The sequence below is a fragment of the Mauremys reevesii genome, linkage group 3 (genome assembly GCF_016161935.1).
Source record: "Mauremys reevesii isolate NIE-2019 linkage group 3, ASM1616193v1, whole genome shotgun sequence".
Classification (NCBI taxonomy): domain Eukaryota; kingdom Metazoa; phylum Chordata; order Testudines; family Geoemydidae; genus Mauremys; species Mauremys reevesii.
Genome location: NC_052625.1, coordinates 65124253 through 65143508, shown reverse-complemented (window position 1 = coordinate 65143508; position 19256 = coordinate 65124253). Strand labels below are relative to the sequence as shown.

General features: G+C 46.0%; 1 protein-coding gene across 5 annotated transcripts in view; it reads right to left on the bottom strand.

Moving 5' to 3' along the window:
* Positions 1-6041: 6041 nt before the first annotated feature.
* The window catches only part of ZNF318 (zinc finger protein 318), a 40642-nt gene continuing 27427 nt past the window's right edge, over positions 6042-19256 (bottom strand). For all 5 annotated transcript variants that reach the window (XM_039532056.1, XM_039532055.1, XM_039532058.1 and 2 more), the window contains 6 exons: positions 16937-17036; positions 15452-15738; positions 12863-13063; positions 12320-12419; positions 11065-11183; positions 6042-10605 (listed from right to left, as the gene is read on the bottom strand). In XM_039532056.1, coding sequence (XP_039387990.1) covers positions 7048-10605; positions 11065-11183; positions 12320-12419; positions 12863-13063; positions 15452-15738; positions 16937-17036 — 4365 coding nt within the window. In that variant the 3' untranslated portion in view covers positions 6042-7047. The remainder of the gene's footprint in view (positions 10606-11064; positions 11184-12319; positions 12420-12862; positions 13064-15451; positions 15739-16936; positions 17037-19256) is intronic.

Genomic DNA, 19256 nt, shown 5'->3' with positions numbered 1-19256 from the left:
ACAGAACTCAAACAGAACTCTGAAAGGGTATCTCCTCTATGATGTATGAAAACAACTTGAAAAAGTCTCTCTCCCTCTGCCCCAGCTTATGTGTTGTTAATAGCAGGAATGCATAATATTGTCGTCTTTGGTTTTGTGTTGGGAGGCATTTTGGGAAGTGGAAGATGAGCAATTACAACAGATATAACATTTTAATTGAGGAGGAGAGGGTGATGACTCTAACAAAGGCTTCCTGTATTCAAAATGGTAAATGCTTAAGTGCCAATAAAAAATAGTTTTAGTAAGTCTGACTAAAAATCCTTTCCCCTAACAGCTTAATTTTCACTATCTTACTGCTTCTTATGATGTCACCATTTATACTAGCTCTCCAGTTTTTCAGCCTAGATGGGACCTAAATTTCTCTCATAAAAAATAAAGCAAAAACTTTTGAAACAATTTCACACTTCTACATGCATTTTTTAAAAAAGCAAAATGGGCACCAGTTCATTTTTAACTTTGTAAGTCCACTTTTAGGAATAAAGAGTTACAGGTTGGTGTGGAGTAAAACAAGAAATATGAAATAGTAAGTCGCTGCTCCTTCCTGCTAACCTTGCATAATTCAGAACTTGATCAATATCCCACTGAAGTCAACTGGAGTCTTTCTGCTGATTTCAATAGGAATTAGATCAGGCCTTTACTGGTCAGGCTAAGTGGTGGAGATAAGACAGTTACCTTTTCCATAATTGGTGTTCTTCAAGATGTGTTGCTCATGTCTATTCCACAACAGGTGTGTGTGCAAGCCACGTGCACCGGTGCTGGAAGGTTTTCCCCTAGCAGTACCTATAGGGAAGTGCCCTAGCGACCCCTGGAATGGCACTTCCATGGTGCGGTATAAGGGACGCTGCGCGCTCCCCTCACCCTCAGTTCCTTCTTGCCAGACAACTCCAACAGAGGGGAAGGAGGGCAGGATGTGGAACAGACATGAGCAACACATCTTGAAGAACATCAGTTACAGAAAAGGTGTCTTTTCTTCTTTGAGCGATTGCTCATGTGTATTCCACAATAGATTCCAAGCTATATCTGTTGGAGGTGGGAAGGAGTTCACAAACTCTCGGGACGGAGAATGGCCCTGCCGAACCCGGCGTCCTCCCTGGTCTGCGAGACAATCGCATAATGCGAGGTGAACGTGTGAACTGAAGACCACGTGGCACCCCTACAAATGTCCTGAATGGGGACATGGACCAAAAAGGCAGCTGACGAGGCCTGCACCCTAGTCGAGTGCATCTTCACAATTGGTGGCAGAGGGATTTCTGCCAGGTCATAACAGGTACGGATGCACGAGGTGATCCAGTTGGAGAACCACTAAGTGGAGATCGGCCAACCTTTCGTGCACTTGGCCGAGGCGATGAACAGTTGCAAGGACTTTCTGAACAGCTTAGTTCACTCCAGGTAAAAAGCCAGAGCCCGTCGTATACCCAGCATGTAGAGGCGGCGCGCCTCACTGGACGCATGGGACTTGGGGCAGAGGACCTGCAGAAAAATGTCCTGACCCACGTGAAAGGCAGACACCACCTTCAGAAGGAACGAAGGATGTGGGTGGAGCTGGACCTTATCTTTATGAAACACCGTGTACTGGGGCTTGGAGGTCAGGGCCCTGAGTTCCAAGACCCACCTAGCCGACGTGATCGCAATCAGGAAAGCCACCTTCCACGAGAGGTGTGACCAGGAGCACGTGGCTACCAGCTCAAACGGGGGCCCCGTGAGACAGGCCAACACCAGATTTAGGTCCCACTGTGGGACTGGGGCCTAACATACGGGAAGAGACAATCTAACCCTTAAGGAATCGGCCAGTCATAGCATGGGAGAATACCGTGTGGCCCTGCATCGGTGGATGGAAGGCTGATAAGGCCGCCAGGTGCACCTTGACTGATGATGGCCCCAGGCCCTGGGCTCTAAGGTGAAGGACGTAGTCCAGAATAAACTGGACCAGGGCAGCCACTGGGGAAACGCCCCGCTCGTCTGCTCATCTGGAAAACCGAGACCACTTTGCCAAGTAGGCTTGGCGTGTGGAGGGCCGCCTGCTTTCTAGGAGAAAGTGCTGGACCCCTTCCGAGCACATCGTTTCCTCCTAACAATTGAGCAGCTACGCCATGAGGTGGAGTGCTGCTAGGTTGGGGTGGAGGTGGCGGCCCTGGTCCTGGGAGAGCAAGTCCGTGCGGGACAGCAACAGCCATGGTGGGGCGACTGCCAGGCCCGTGAGGGTCCCATACCAGTGCTGCCTGGGCCAGGCCGGGGCAATCAGAAGGACCTGGGCCTTGTCCGTCTTTATGTTTTCCAAGACTTTGCCAATCAGCAGGAATAGGGGAAAGGCATAGAGAAACTGGCTTGACCAGGACAGGAGGAAGGTACAGGAGATAGTGCCCCATCCCAGCCCCCCTCCCCCGGACGGAGCAGAACCGGGGACCGCGACGATTCTGCCGAGTCATGAACACGTCCACCTGGGGAGTTCCCCACACTTGGAAAAGTCTGTGCACCACCTCTGGGTGGAGAGACCACTCATGCTGAGAGAAGTCCCTGCTCAAGCAATCCGCCCGCGCGTTCTGGGCGCCCGGCAGATGGAAGGCCTATAGGCAGATGTCATGGGCTATACAAAAACCCCATAGCCTGAGGGCTTCGTGGCAGAGGATTGGGTCCCACCTTGCCTGTTGATGTAAAACATTCAGGCCGTGTTGTCTGTGAGGCCCCTGACTACCCAGCCCTCCAGGTGCGAGCGGAAGGCCATGCACGCCAGCCATACCGCCCTGAGCTCCTTGACGTTTATGAGGGTCAGCTCCTGAGCCGACCACAGACCTTGGGTCTGAACGTTCTCCACATGAGCCCCCCATCCCAGGTCTGACGCGTCGAATACCAGTTCCAGTGACAGGGCCCTGCCCCTGAATGGGCCCCCTTGGAGCATGTTTCTCGGGGAGGACCACCACTGTAGGAAGGTGATCACTGGCTCGGGCACCGTGAGGACTTTGTGCATCCTGTTCCTGGCCTGGGAGAACTCTGAGGCCAATCAGAGCTGGAGGAGCTTCATCCTGAGTCTGGCGTGATGGACCACATACGTGCACGCCAACATGTGACCCAAGAACTGGAGGCACACTCTGGCTGTTGTCACCGGAAACCTTGTGACTGTGTTGATGAGCCCCTTCAGGGTCTCGAACCTGTCCAGTGGGAAGGAGGCTCTGGCCGACGAGGCATCCAGGACCACCCCAATAAACTCTATGCCGGGACTAATGTGGACTTGGTGGTGTTTACCAATAGGCCCAAAGTGGTGCACGTGGACAGAAGGAGCACCACATGATCCCGCACCTGCGACCAGGAGCTGCCCTTGACCAACCAGCCGTCCAAATACGGGAAGATCTGGATCCCACCCCCCAGTCCCTGAGGTAGGCCACTATCACTGACATATACTTCGTGAATACTCTGGGGGTAGTGGACAAGCCAAACGGGAGGACCATATATTGGTAGTGTTTCTGCCCCACCGTGAAACGGAGGAAGCGTTTGTGCCCCTCAAATATATGAATGTGGAAGTACGCGTCCTGCAGATACAGGGAGGGGATGATGGAGGCCAGGAAGACCATGCAGAACTTGAGCTTCACCATGTACTTGTTCAGGCCTTGAAGGTCCAAGATGGGCCTGAGTCTCCCTTTGGCCTTTGGGATAAGGAAATAGTGGGAGTAGTACCCCTTGCCTTTGAACTCCCCCAGTACCGCTTGCACTGCTCCTAGGCCCATGAGCCGCCCCATCTCCTGCTCGAGCAGAACCTCATGCGAGGGATCCCTGAGGAGGGACAGGGGCGGGAGGTGGTTGGGCAGGGAGGAAGTAAACTGGAGAGTGTAGGCCTGGGAGATGGTGTGGAGGACCCATTGGTCTAAGGTCAGCCGCAACCACTCCAGGAGGAAAGTGCACAACCAATTGGAGAAGGGAAGCTTTATTGAGGATGGATCCCTGATGAGAACTGGCAGGGCACTCCTGGGCGTCCCATCAAAACCGCCTTTTCCCTGCTTGCTTGCCCTTGGAGGACCCAGGCTGGGGGGCAGGCCGAGACGGCCTCTGTGGGCACCTCTTATAGTCCCACGACTTCTTATAAGCAGTCTTGTATTTTGACTGGATGGCCTGAGCGGGAGTCTGCTGCGGCTTGAACTTAAGTTTAGCCGGAGCCTGAACATAGAGACCCAGAGTCTGGAGAGTCGTGTGAGAGTCTTTCAGACCGTGCAGCTTTGTATCCGTTTGTTCTGCAAACAGAGTTTTGCTGTCAAACGGGAGGTCCTGCAAGGAGGTCTGGGCCTCGCTGGACAGCCCAGAGAGGAGGAGCCATGATGCCCTTCTCATGGACACCGCGGAGGCCATGGACCGCATGGCTGTGTCTGCTGCATCCGAAGCTGCCTGCAGGGTTGCCCTGGCAGCCGCTGTGCCCTCCTCCACCAGCGCTTTGAACTCCTTCGTGTCGTGCTCCTGGAGGGAGTCCTCAAAGTTGAGCAGGGAGCCCCACAGATTGAACTCATACTAGCCCAGGAGAGCCTGGTGGTTCACCACCTGTAACTGGAAGCTCGAGGATGAATTTTTCTTCCAAATGAGTGCAGCCTCCTTGAATCTTTATTTTTCGGGGTAGGGGCTGGTTGGCTGGCCCTGCCATTCCCTGTCGTTGACCAACTCAACCACTAGGTAGTTAGGAGCAGGGTGGGTGTATAAGTATTCATGCCCCTTGGCGGGTACAAAATACTTGCATTCCTCTCTCTTAGAGATGGGGGCCAATGAGGGAATTTTCGCCACCCCTTGCATGGAGAGGCAAGGCCACCCTGCCTGATGCCAAGGAGGACAGTACATTAAACAGGGAGTCCGAGGGCTCCTCCATCTCCTCTGTTTGGAGGTGGAGACTTGATGCCACCCTTTTTAAGAGCTCTCGGTGGGCCCTAACGTCCTCCTGTGGGACGGAGGGAGGAGGGGCCATAATTGCCTCATCTGGGGAGGGTGAGGAGGCCGGCGCGGTACTTTGTGTGTCCACCGGCACCAGAGGGTCCACCACCTGGTTGGTCTCCGGGAACGGTGCCGAGGACGTACGTCCCACCAACTCCTTCCTTGGAGGTCTGGAGAGAGGACTCCTTCAGGGCCTCCAGTGTGTAGGGCATCCATACATCCGGGGAGGCCTGCTCCAAATGGGCCGGGCTACTCTGCTCAACTTGAGTCCGAGACCTAGAGGCCAGTGGGGATCAAGGACTGCCCAACCTGGGTCTAGCCTCTGTCCTGGGTTTACTCCAGTGTCGCAGCGAAGAAGGCCTCTTCCTACCCTTCTTGGCGTCCCCCGCGGCCGGGGAGCGGTGCTGACTAGTCAATGGAGCTGAAGGGTCGCCATGTACCGACACTGGGGTGTCTGGTGCCGACTCAGAGCGGTGCGCTGGAGCCGAGGTCAGTGCCGACTCCATCAGAATAGCCTGGAGCCTGATGTCCCATTCTCTCTTGGTCCAAGGCTTAAACGACTTGCAAATCTTGCAGCGATCACTGAGATGGGTTTTCCCCAACAGCGTAAACAGTCCATGTGCAGATCACTCACTGGCATAGGTTGCCTACAAGTGTCGCATGACTTAAAACCCGGGGCATGCCCTAGCTAAACTAAACTAACTGAACAAGTAACTAACTCCAGGTACCATACACTGAACAAACAAGAAGTTTTGGGGACGAGCTACAGGAAAGCTTGAGCAGAGCAGTTCCAAAGCACTTTCACTGGTGGCAAGGAACTGAGGGTGGGGGGAGAGCACAGCGCCCCTTATATCGCGCCGTGGAGGCACCACTCCAGGGGTCGCTAGGGCACTCCCCTACAGGTACTGCTAGGGCAAAAATTTCAAGCACCAGTGCACATGGTGAGCACACACACCTATTGTAGAATACACATGAGCAATCACTCGAAGAACTTACTTCTCTACAGCTGTCATATCTGTCTCTCTTATCTGTGCAGAATTTCAAAGCTGGCTAAAATGAAATACTCATTTGAAATAAAATAATGACAATTTAGAAAAATATATTTTTGATCACCGTAAGTTTATTTTAAATGATTTAACAAATAAAAAATGTTAGATTTATGCAAGCAAACATTTTAACGCTTTAATCTTTGACAAACTGTACAAATGAAAACCATCACACTACAGGTTTAATAGCTCAGGGACAATTCAGGGTGGGCATGTATGCGGCTGTGACACACCGAGCGAGTCCAATTCCTGAGACCAGGGTTCAGATCTTCTGGTTCTTCAGAGCAGGGCAGCTGCTAAATGATTTAACACAAATAGTTACTGGATCACAATACAATGAAAGAAAGGCCATTTCAAATCATGTAAGTGACCTCAAAATGTCTGGTCCAGGTGTCAGGCCACAGAGCCTTACCGATTAGTCTTCTTCTTCAAAAGTGAGTTGACAGATTTTCTCCCTTGCTTAGTGAGGTGGTATCCGCATGTGTTTATACAATACAGTATGAGACCATTTAATTACAGGTGTAATACAACAGTAATTACAAACCACAGGACATGAAACAAAGTCAACTCTATTCACACTTTCTGTATTTCAAACAATGGACGCAATCAAAATCATGCATTACATTTTAAATAAACTTTTAGTTTCAATTCTTCTGCAAGAGTGTCCGTTTCCTTAAGTTCTGAATGGGTTTTCTTGAGCTTGTCTCACAGGCTAGTCATGGAATGTTACTGATGGAAACGTGTGAACTGGAAACCATCCAAAAATGGTAAAGAATAAAAGACAAAAAATAAACAAAAACAACCAAATCACACATTATGAGATTCTATTTTAATGGCAGAGTACAGAAAAGAAACTGGTGAAATTTCACAAGAAAAACACTTTGCACAATCCGGTATGTACAGAATAAAGTGTGTGTCTGGTTTTTGGTAAAACAAGTGTAAGCTTTAGTCAGTATCTACTGTAGGATGCAAAATACTCCCATATTAAACTGAAACAAAGAATATACATAACAAAATCCCAGCACTGGCTCCTCAAATATTGAGACTGGCTGGGTCCATTTCAACCCACTGGGCTCTCTGCTGAGCTTTCAGCAGTTACTGAAGCTAGCTTGTTAGTTTCCAAACTACTGTCAGCAGTTTTTGTCTTGCTCTGAACAATGCACAATCCATTGTCCCCTGAGTCACCCTCCTTTGCAGGTGTTTCCTTGAGCTCTGGGAGGACAGTTTCAATGCATCCAGCAGCCTGGTTTTCCACACTGTCTCCATCACAGCTCAATGATGGCATTTCGGCAATGTCTGCTGTGCTATCTTTGCTCTCCTCCACTTGCAGAAGGATCTCAGAGATTGGAGGAATGCCCTGTATTTCTAGAACCGGCATGCCCACTTCTGTAGTGTCACTATTTGATAAGCGTGACTCAAGGTGTGGGACAGCTGATTCAGAGATCAGGGTGCAAAATTTGTCTTCTTGATCACCAGAAGTTAATGCAACAAAATCAATAATTTCTGGTTCATCCACTGGTTGCTCAATGCTCAGTTCACTGGTTTTGCTGGGCTCCAGCCCAATGGATGCAATGGTTTCTAATTTGGGGAGATCTTCAGTATCCTCATTTAGAATTCCTGCTGTTAGGATACCAAGATGTTCACGTTCCACTTCAATGTCCCCCAAACTGAAATCAATGCTTTCTAACTCCAACTCTGCTTTCAGGATGGGAGTGTCACTAGGTTTCACATCTTCTGGCTTTAAGGAATCTTTCTCATTTTCCATATTAAAATTTAGAGTGAGAGTTTCTGATTGTTCAAAGCTAAATTCTGAGTAAGTGGTGTTAAGGTCAAAGTCATTAGCTGCTGAGGTACTTAAGACCTCTTGGTTTATTTCTGTGTGGGTAAGGGTCCCTCCTCCAAGACGACCCATACTGAAGTCTGCTGGTAGAGCATCTAGTGGCTCTTGACCCATATCAGACTGAGTACTAGAAAAGTCAACACCACCTATTTCTAATGCATCTTTCTCTGCAGTAAAATTCCCTAACTTTATATCTGATTCAGGGCCTCTCAATGTATTATTTTCAACATCATACATTAATTCTAGGCTGGAATTGGGGTCAACAGTGTTTGCAGTGCAGGCGCTGACTAGCTCTGTGACACCCTGCTCCTGGTGGTGGCTGTCTAATGTCACACAGCTTGAACGTTCATGCCTGAGTTCTTCTTGTACCACTAATATGCTATTTTTCATTTCTATGTTGGTGAGACAAGTAACAGGGACGTTGACTTCATTAGAACCATTGTTTGTTTCTGAATTATCTACCGTTTGAGTACACGGTAGTCCCTGACTACTTTGTGACTGAGAACTAACCAAGATGACCTGTTCGTTTTTATTACTAGTTTGGGAGGAGTCCAATTCACTTGGGCATTTTGCTGTCAATTCTGAAACCCTACTTTGGATCTCTGAAATCTGGAGGGCTTCATCAACGACAGCTGACTGAGACCTTTGCAAGTCTACATTTTCCAGTTTTACACATCGTAAGGATGCATCATGTTCTATCACTATCGCTACTGAAACTTTTTCCTCACTGACTTTACTTGATGTGTCTAGTCGTTCAGGAACCAATTCACCCTGAACATATGGCAAGTCTGGGCTGTCAATTTCTGTATTAGTTTTACAGCTGTCACTACTTAATTTTTTCTCTGTTAAACTGGGATCTCCCACCTTGTGGATTTTATTGTGTCTTTCACGTAACTGGCTCGCTGGGTGTCTGAGACTAAGTTCAAACTGAGTTCCTGTTAACTCTGAGTCTTCCATCTCGATATCTTTTTCAGAAGTATTAGATACATCTGTTTTGGTATCCACAATAATGTGTCTCTTCTCCTCTCCGTTCCCTTGGACCTCAATTATTTGTGGATCTTGGGATTCCTTGCAGACCTCTTGTTCTCCACTTGTTCTACCCATCTCTCTCATTTCTATAGATTTCTTGACATGAGTGACAGTTTTAATTTCTGACAATTGTGTGACTGACACTTCTGGTATCTGAGGCTCTGGTGTTTTCTTACTAATTTCTGCCTGATCAATAGTTTCCATTTCTACCTCAGTCTCCCAGGGAACTGAAGCTTGATCTTTAGACTGTGTGATTTCCTCCTCTTTGGATTTAGCTTGAAAGTCTAATCCAAGAATATTTTGGGATTCATAGCTCACCTCCCCCCGAACCCTGTTTGGGATTTCAGTTCTCTTTTCTGTATAGGGTGTTGAAGTCTCCTGGACTTCTATTTTCTCAGGTTCTGAGGCCCCCTCATCTGAGTGGACCTGACTAACTTCTGAGTAAGTAGCTATATTTTGGAAAGTTTCTTTCATGGAAGATGGACTGCTACTTGGTTTAGAGTTTGCTGGCATATCTGTGCTTCTCTCTGTTTTTGCTACGTTAAAGTTTTCTCCATTTGGAACTGGGGAACTTGCAAGTTTGCTATCAGATGAATTCTTTCCACCACTACTGTAGAAGATATCATAGAGGTCTTTAGCATTTGCTGTGGCTAGACAAGAGTTCCGTTTCTCTATTTTTTTAGCCTGGTCAGTAAAAACAGTAGAAGGTGGTGGTGGAGGGGGGCGCACTGGCATTGCCAGCATTTCCTGGTCACTCTCAGATACCCCTGGTGCCACTTCATCTGCTGGGATGACTGCTGTCTGTTTAGCTGGGGGTGGAATTGAAGGTGGAGGGGGAGGTGGCTTCTCAGATGATTCATTCTTCTCTGGAACTTTCATATCCTCCTGTGTCCCTTTCAAAATTACCTCCTCTCCCCCAAATGCTTTTGAGATTATATCTGGAGGCAGCAGAACATCTGCATTGGATTCTTTCACCACAGGTAGTGGTTTGGTGGTAGCACCAGAGGATTTTATAGACAAAAAAGTGTTCAAAGGTGCTGGCTTGCTCACTGTTGCAGTTGCAGACTTCCTGAAAATCATGGTAGGGACCGGCAGATTGGGTCGAATTTTTGCTTGTGTTGAAGTGGAAGCGACTGGAGTCCAGGGGCTAGTGTGTGGTATAACGGTCTTCCCAGAGAGTTTAATTTCAATGGGCTTGGCATGGGGTTTCCCAGATTGAGACTTGCCCTCCTCCTTATCTTTACTTCCTTCAACACTCTCCTCCTTTGGGGGAGCTGCAACTGCTCCTTGATTTTTATCCTCTCGCTCATTCTTTTTCCAGCTGAACTTTCCAAAGGAAGATTGAGTTGGTGATTCCTTCTTTGAGTCTTCCTTCTTCTCTTCCTTCTTTGAGTCTTCCTTCTTCTCTTCCTTCTTTGAGTCTTCCTTCTTCTCTTCCTTCTTTGAGTCTTCCTTCTTCTCTTCCTTCTTCAATTTAAGCTTAATACCAAGTTTCCGCCCAGCAGTATCCATTTTGGCCTGAGTACTACCGGTTTCACTAACCCCTTCTCCCAGCTCTGGAGTGCTCTTCGTTTCCTCTTTTTTTGCCACTTTTGCCTTCTTCTCATCTTTCTCCTCTTTTTGCTTTTCTCCCAGTTTCCGTTTCATCTCATTCTGCCGCCTGCGCTCTGTTTCCAGGACCACAGCCAACCCAGCCTGACGGTCCAGGTTTCTCCTCTCTTCATAGAGTGGATTCTCATCCACATGTTTCTGTGAAAAGAAATGGCACAATCTCAGCAGCTGTTACTAAAGAAATAAAACTTTGCTCTAGAACAGTTCTGACTTGTTAGATTTGCCAATTCAACACTATTAGGAGAATAAAGATCTTCCTGCCAAGAAACAGGAAATAAGGGTTTCACACCCGGAATTCTGCAACTCGATGCTAAGAAAACATTAAAATTAAATCCTATATTCTACTAAACTGTTTGAAAGTCAGCACTGGGATTAAAGCCTGACTTCAATACCACACAGAAGAACGAGTCTCTATATAAGCTCGTAAATTCTATTTCTTGCTCTGAGTGTGTTTAATTTGTTAAGTAGTAAATGGTCACACTACTCAACCACGAGGCAAGTATTTCAAAGAGAAGGAACTGAGGCAAAGGGAAGGAAAAGAGAGAGAATCAGAGGCTAACCAATGAATGGCTCACTGTTGGCACACCAGGTACCAACCTTGTATTTCTCATTGTGGGGATGACTTTTCACATGTTGCTCTCCTGAGATTTGATCTCCGAAAAATTCATGACAGAGCTGACAATAATATCCAGTGATGGGAATCAGAAACTCTGAGCCTGAAAAGGCAAAAGAAAATAGAGAAATAAAACAGAAGAAAATGCCTAACCTTAATAAAAGCCACAAAATAATCCATGACAGGTACCGGTGATGTAGAACCTCCAGCAACGTTCCTATTCATGCTCTTGGAATTGGACAAACTATTCTTTACACTTCCAGTATGGGAACTTGCACTACCAGGAATACTCCTTAGATTTAACACACCCTATCTTCAGCATCATGGCTGGGAGAATGATTTTCAATTCTTTCCTTCATCCACTACTATTTCTTAAAATATCAAATTGCTAGTGCTTGAGCTTTTTATCTGCTTTCTCGTCTCCAACACGAAGTCCATTCAAATACTAACCACCACCTAAAACTTTAACGCCTTCTAAAGGAAAACACTCAAAATCCACAATGCATGCCTGGGAAAAAAGGCAACTTTCTCAATAAAGCTTAATTGAGTCTTTGTGCTCACAGGAAATGACCTACTGTAACCTAACATACAGATCCTTCCTCCAGTGCCATTTTCCAAAACACCAGATTGAGAAGATTATATACAAGATAGTAAATCAATTCCTAACAGGACTGTTATGTACATCACTTGTGTGCAGTAGGATTTTTTTATCCAAACATTATACCTTCCCAATTCACCATAAATCCTTTCCTGTTCTCTGTCAAACCCAACAAGTTTACATCCAAGGCCTCTAAGGGGCACTTCCCAGGACCAAAGCAAATATATAAAGGAAAGTTACAGGCTTCAGAGCAGCTGAAATACTAAAGTCCTCCAAAACACTAAATTTTGCAACCTTTTTCTTACTCCCAATGCTTCAGCAGCAGATCATCTCAGAATATCCGGGGAGAAGGAAACAAACCACCTAACGCTTTGAAGAAGCAACCACCACAAAAGTCAAATGTTAAAAACAGCTTATGTTTCCCTACACTCTCACTCCATGCTCTTCTAAACTTGAATAATCGGGGAATTAAACATTCCCACCTAACTTGGAACGGTTATCATACTCCTCCTATACACTGCAAGGTTTTACACACAATCTAGAACCACAATCAAAACCTTTGGACTTCCTCTCCCAGAGCAGCTGGAACCTGCTGGAGGGCAGATCAAGATCATATGTAGGAGAAAAGGAAGTAATGTTACCTTTGGCGGGAACCGTTATCTTATCGATGCGTTTTACGAAGTCTTGTTTGGTCTCACTCTGGGTCTTCGAAGCCCAAGGTCTGTTGTAAGGATCCAGGGTCTATTTGCATAGTGACAGAGGCACACAAACTCATTCATCACACTAACAAGTCAAATACACCTCTCTTGTTTTTTCCTTTTACATCACTTTAATACAGTGAGAACCAAAATCAGAATACAAATATGTACAAGAACTATGTTCTATTTCCTTTTCCCTTCCCTCTTTGTGACTTGTTATAAAGAAAATAACCTGTGAAAAGGTAACAGATAAATCAGATCAAGTAGGTGGTGTTTGAAATGCAAATTTTAAAAACTTGTGCCCTAGTGAACTAGATACAAAAGCCCCATTTACGCTAATAAAAAATTACACAAACTACTGAAGCTTTACATTAAGCAAATTACATTAGGCAATTGCTCTTCAGTTCAATATCACTTCAGGCTCTCTTGCAAAGGGTAATTCCTTATAACATGAAATCTACTTAATGAAGGAGGCTAGACACATACCTGTCTGTGTTTCTTATTGTGCATATGTGTAAAAAAATCAAACATGGTCCCACAGATGGTATTGCAGTCTTTGCACCAGTGGTTCCCTGCATCATAATATTCATAAATATTGGCCAACTGGAAAGGATGCTTGGACTGAGAAGAGGATTCTGTAGACTTGGGACTTTTACCTCTGGACTTTTCATTTGTTGTTTTTGACTCCTAAATGGAACACAAGGAAACATTTCCTTAAGACACAGAAGGACACATGGTGTGTTGGAACTCAAAACCTGCCTCCAGCAGAGACCATACACACACAAAAAATATATATATCACCTGCTAGTCAACGCTCAGGCTAAGTCCACCGTTTCAGTGAGCTGGCACTGCAGACTCAGGTGCTGTGTGGCCAATGAAGAGCTTCCAATAAGATTCCCAGATGTAATGGCTAGATAGTAGGTATGTAATCAAGGAACCAAATGAGCAAATATCCCCAGGGCAAGCATCCTCCCCACTTCATGGGGTAAGTGTATGTACCTGAGTGGTGCCAGTTAGAGAACCAGCTAAACATTGCCAGGAATATCTAAAAAACTCTCTACTGCCATACTGTGGTTATTGTAAAAATAACCTGAATCAGTTAACCCAAAACTATTTAACAGGCAAAGAATAACACCCTGCAAAGCTAAACAAGTGCCTTGTATTTTCCAACAGGCTCATGGTTTTTAAGGAGCCAGAAAGAAGCCTCTTTTACCCAAGTTTATGTGATACAACGTGTGTCTCGTGCTTCGATACATCCTGGAACAGACGCTAGCGCTTTATGCACTTGAAGTCTATGCTGATGGACGCTGACTTGTAAAGGCCTAAGTCATACAGCAGAACCCCACCATTTTTAAAAGAAAACAAAATTAGTATCTTAAATCAGGAATCTGAGGTACAGGTGAAAATCTGAGAGTGAAAAAAAAAAAATCAAACAATACCAAAGAGGGACATAAGATTGAGTCAGCCTTGTTGGCTTAGACAAAGACCTGTAGATACTGTCATTTGGTAAATACAGAATTTGGGTGAAACAGCATCATATGACCATTTCTAATCTGTGCAACTGCCTCAAAAATTAACATTTTAAGGTAATTGAGCTGGCACAAAGCATGGATCTGTTGCACCATCTCCAAGTTATTCAGTTCCCAGTGCCAAACAAATCCAACTATATGACCACTCCATATTTTCTCATTAGTGATCCCTACTTGAAGTTCTTTGATAATGGAGCCGGAAGAGATCTACACACCCAGTGGCTACTTCCGTAACTACTGACTGCTCAGGAACAGAGTGAACATAGCATTCTCTCATCTGGAGAATGTAGAGGCCACCACATGATCTGTCAAAAGAGCAAGAAAGTGTATCCATGATAGCTAAGAAGTGGGATTGCTTATGCTGTTCATTTTATATACACTCTCATATTTGTGGTCCAATACAGCATTGTGTGTATGGCAGGGAAAGACCCCAATAAGTCACATCCCTTTGGAATGATCATATTGACCCAATGACAGATGGCCGTCACTTCTCACCTCCTTTTATGCTTCTTCGCTGTAACAGAAAGTGAGCAGCATGCAGATCACAGGATCTCTCTTCAATACCAACAGAAACCGTAAATGAAAAAAGCTCATGCAGGAGAACCGCCTTATTAGGGCCTCTTGTTTAACAGGCAATACTGCAAAATTGGTGCTTCACCTTCCATATTTGAAGAGAGTTTGTACCACCACACACTGACTATCCAGTCTCAGCAGACAGATGGATTGTAAAGTATTGCCACAGAGACAGATACACTCATGCCATGGAGAGTTTGTTTCAGCCCTGCCCAAGGCCAAGAAAAATGTTCAGAATCTTCATGTCATATTAGAAAAGGCCACAACCAATGTTTCTCTTTTTCTTTTTATTAAAAAGTTACCAATCGGAACGCCTAGGTGAATCTAAGAGATTAACCCCAGTATTCCATGTGCCTTTAAGACTATACCAGCTGTTCCTGGTGAGGGTGTAGAATTTTCCAAGTTAGAATGAGCAACCATTAAAAGGAAATCAGTTGACTATGAGTATACAGAGTACAAACAACATAAGACAAAGCAATAAGAGTGGAACGCTCCATAGTGTGAACTGTCGCACCCCCACCAACCCCTTTGCAAAATACACAGTATGGTCACACCTACAAAACAAAAAACAAAACAAAACAAAAAATGTATGGTGAATACTATCTCCCTCCAAATATATAAGTTACCCATTCAGAAAGTAGGTTCATACATCTCCCAAACATATATACCCCCCCTTCAGAGGCTACTGTACATGTGACCTACATAAAAGTTTTAGGACTGTACCCTGGAATGTATGTAATCTATTCTGGGGTTACTGTTACCCCTTTAAATGTAGAAAGCCCATATGAAGAGTGGTGGCATTCCCCGAAAATGAACAGGTATGTATGTATGTGTGCACTGATAATGTCATATACAAATGTTAGCTTAATAAGTCTTGCCCTGATCTCCTAGTGAGTGGCTGGGAACAGACGCCTCCCCAGAGCCCTCTTCTCAAAGAGAGGAAATCATTTATCACCCAAGTCTAAGATTTTACCTTATTGGAGAAGGGCGTTTTCTCCAGACCTTTTGCATTCTCTGACTTGCTGTTTTTTTCGGCGGATTCTTTAGTTTCCATGGATGGTTTCCGGGGTTTTTCAAAAATGTTTATCCCCAGGATCTGAGCTACCTTGTCAAGCTCAGACTGCTTCTTCTCTGCTGCATCAGACTCCTTGTGCAGCTCAGAAATCTCCTTCATAATGTTTTCTTGCAGCCGGTTCACCTCTGCTAATAAAGGGTCTTTGTGCCCATCCTTCTCCCGCCTTTTCTTCCGCAGCATCTCCCCTGAGCCAAACGAGGAGGTAGAGTAGGAAGCGCAAGAGGAAAATCATGTTAAAACATGTGCAATTATTCCAGTCAGATAATTAACTGTTAAATTTATAAAATACCTAGGAAATATCTACGTTAGAGTTTTTGACCAGAAAGGAAAGAAGGATGAAGCTCTGCTCTTGGGAAATCGGCACAATGGAGATAGCTCACACCCCAAGAGAGAAACTTAAATTTCCCTCTTACTGTGTGACCAAACAAGCAGTCCTTGGCTTTCCTTGCATTGCTCCACAAATGGATCTCAAACTCTATCCGGAAGGACCCTTTTTCCTGGGGTGAAGAAACAATTCAAACTTTTGTTGGTTAAACAAAAGTTTGAAATTACCCCAAAATATGTTTGACTCTGTTAAAAGATTGCTTGCACTGTTGTTGTATCCATGTTGGTCCCAGGATATGGGAGAGACAAGATAGAAAGGTAGTATCTTTACTGGACCAACTTCTATTGGTGGAAGGTACTAACTTTCAAGCTACACAGAACTCTTCTTCAGTTCTGAGGAAGGAAATCAGAGTGTCTGCACTAAATACAGGTAAGGATAGATTGTAATTGTATTTAGCTCAGACTCTGATTTCCTTCCCCAGACCTGAAGAAGAGCTCTGTGTAGCCAAAAACTTGTACCTTCCACCAGCAGAAACCGGTCCAATAAAAGATACTACCTCAACTATCTTGCCTCCCCAAAGAGGAATTTATCCTCTCTCCAGATTAGATTTACTAAAAACAAGTAAGTGAAGGGCAAATTGACAGGCCCCATTTCTGCTACATTAACACACTGCAACGTACAGAGTGAAGTAAACTTAATTTGTCAAGTTGCTCAGTGGCACATTTCAGACAGTTGGTCACAAGTCCTGGCCTACACACTTTGGGTCAGTACAAAGATTCCACTTCCAAAGGCAGTGTAAGCAACTGCTGGTTACAGAATGGCTGCTTCATTTTCCTACACGCATGATGGTAATGCAGTTACAGTCACTGCTTTCTAAAAAATTCTGGGGTGCCTGGAGTGGGAAAAAATTAAATCAAATTCTAGACTATTATTCTGATCTGTACTCATATTCTAGACTATTATTTTTGATCTGTACTTATTCTGAGTTGTACTACGACATAGGGCCTTTGGAGCACATCCTGGGAGAAAAGGGAAGGAAGAGAAGAAGGATTATATACCTTGTTGTTTACGTAGCCTATCTAATTCAGTCTTGAGATAATAGAGCTTCTTCTGCCTTGCTTCTCTGTCATTCTTCAGTTTCTCTCTCTCTTGTATGACCTAAAAAGATTGGGAAGAGAAGGGCATGAAACTCCCATCTCCTTCCAGCACAGATAAAACAATACTGCAAAAGTGATTACTAGGACCCCTGTGCAGTTCATTGGATGTCAGTCACTTATTCTAATCACTGTTCTCAAAATCTTTTGTTGTTAACATTTTAATATAATAAACAAATCCACTCCTTTTTTAGCATTTTTAGGTTACTTTTTGTATCTGTGTCAATTTTTCAATCCAACGAAAACCCAAGGGGAAAAAAAGTCACCACTGTATCTAGACTTGAAATGCATTAACTCTTGTTGCTGCTACTGCACTGGTAAATGCAGTTACTCTCAGAAAATCTAGTTTAACTTTTTAAATAATTCAATCACCAGTAAGTTATGGGAGAGAGTACAAGGCTCATGCTAATCCACTGCAAGCCAATGACATCCATTTGTAGAATATGGCCTTTTGGCAGAGAATAAACCAAATCCATTAGTTTACAAACTCTTTTTACAGTATGACCGGGATTTTCAAAAGCACTCAGGTGTTGGTCTGCTGATTTCACTGAGTGCAGTTAGTCCAAGTTAGAGCCCGTTTGAAAATCCTACACTATATCTTCACAGCATGCACACTTCAATGAAAACAAATGAAAAACTGACTACCTAGCCCTATGTCTAGCTTTCACCATACACCAGGGGTCTCAAACACGCGGCTCGCGTGGTTATTTTCTGCAGCCCGCGAGCTCCTCAGCCTCCCCGCCCTCCCTCAGCATTTACCTAGGCTCCGGCCTGACACCCAGTGGCAGGGCAGGCTCCCTGCCTACCTGCCCTACCCCCGCACCGCTCCGGGAAGCAGACAGAACCTGGGGAAGGAGAGGCACAGGGGTGTGTGTTGATGTTGCTAAAGGCACCACCCCCAGAAGCTCCCATTGGTCGCAGTTCCCTGTTCCTGGCTGGCCAATGGGAGATGCTGGGGGCAGTGACTGAAGCAACAGCAACACACACACCCCTCTGTGCCCTTGCTCCCCCACATTTCAGCCGCTTCCCGGAGCGGCACGGGGGCAGGGCGCTTGCCCTGCCCCCAGTGCACGCCAGGCCAGAGCCTGCCCCTCGAACTCCTCCTGCTTTCAAACCCCCTGCCCTGAGCCCCTTGCCGCACCCTGCACCCCGACCCCCTGCCACACCCCTCCTGCACCCCAACCCACTGCCCTAAGCCCCCGCCACACTCCAACCCCGCCATACCCTGCATCCTGACCCCCTTCCCTGAGACCCCTGCTGCACCCTGACCCCCTTCCCTGAGCCACCTACCGCATCCTGCACCTGACCCCCTGCCGCACCCCCCCTGCACCCCAACCCACTGCCCTGAGCCCCCTGTTGCACCCCTCACCCCTCCTGCACCCCACATCCCAACCCACTGCCCTGAACCCCAACGCACCGCTCCTGCACACCAATACCCTGCCACACCCCAACTCCCTGCCCTGAGCCCCTGCCACACCCCTCCTGCACCCCCTGGGGGCATGGAGGGGGCAGAGTTGGGGTGGGGATTTTGGGGAAGGGGTTGGAATGGGGGCAAGGAAGGGGTGGAGTGGGGGGCAGGGCCGAGGGCAGCGGGGGGGGAGGTGTCAGTAATGCTGCCCTCAGGCCAATGTACTAATCCTCATGTGGCCCTCGTGGTCATTTGAGTTTGAGACCCCTGACTTACACCCTCCTTGACTTTAACAATTTAGTTTTTGTTTCAGTGCTACCAGTTTGTAATGCTCTGTGTTTTGAAGCACAACCCCCATCTGTTGAGTTCCTGGATGCTGTCAGCTTCTTGTATAACACAGCTAGAGATGGGGACTGGGGAATTCATAGCACCTATTTTCAATGTTTTCTAAATGGAAACCTATTTCCAATGTTCCTGCTCTATGGAAAACATTTACAATGAAATTGTAAGTTTTGTTTCAGCTTCCCCTCATCCCCTCCAGCTTTGTTTTTTTAACAGACCCACTAGGTTTTGTTACCTAGGAGAATCTGGCAGCATCCAAGGACTCTCCAAGAGTTCATCACTGGTCCCTCCCATACAAAAACAAAATGGGATACAAGTTAACATTAAGAAGTCTTAACCTTGTTGCAACCACAAAGTGCTGAAAGGTTATCATCAGTTTGAGAACCAGTCAAATTTTAAGAGTGAAGTATTTTCAGGTCCCTCTAACAATCAAAGTTGTATGCTACTTTTATTCTAGGAGTGCTTTATCAGTAG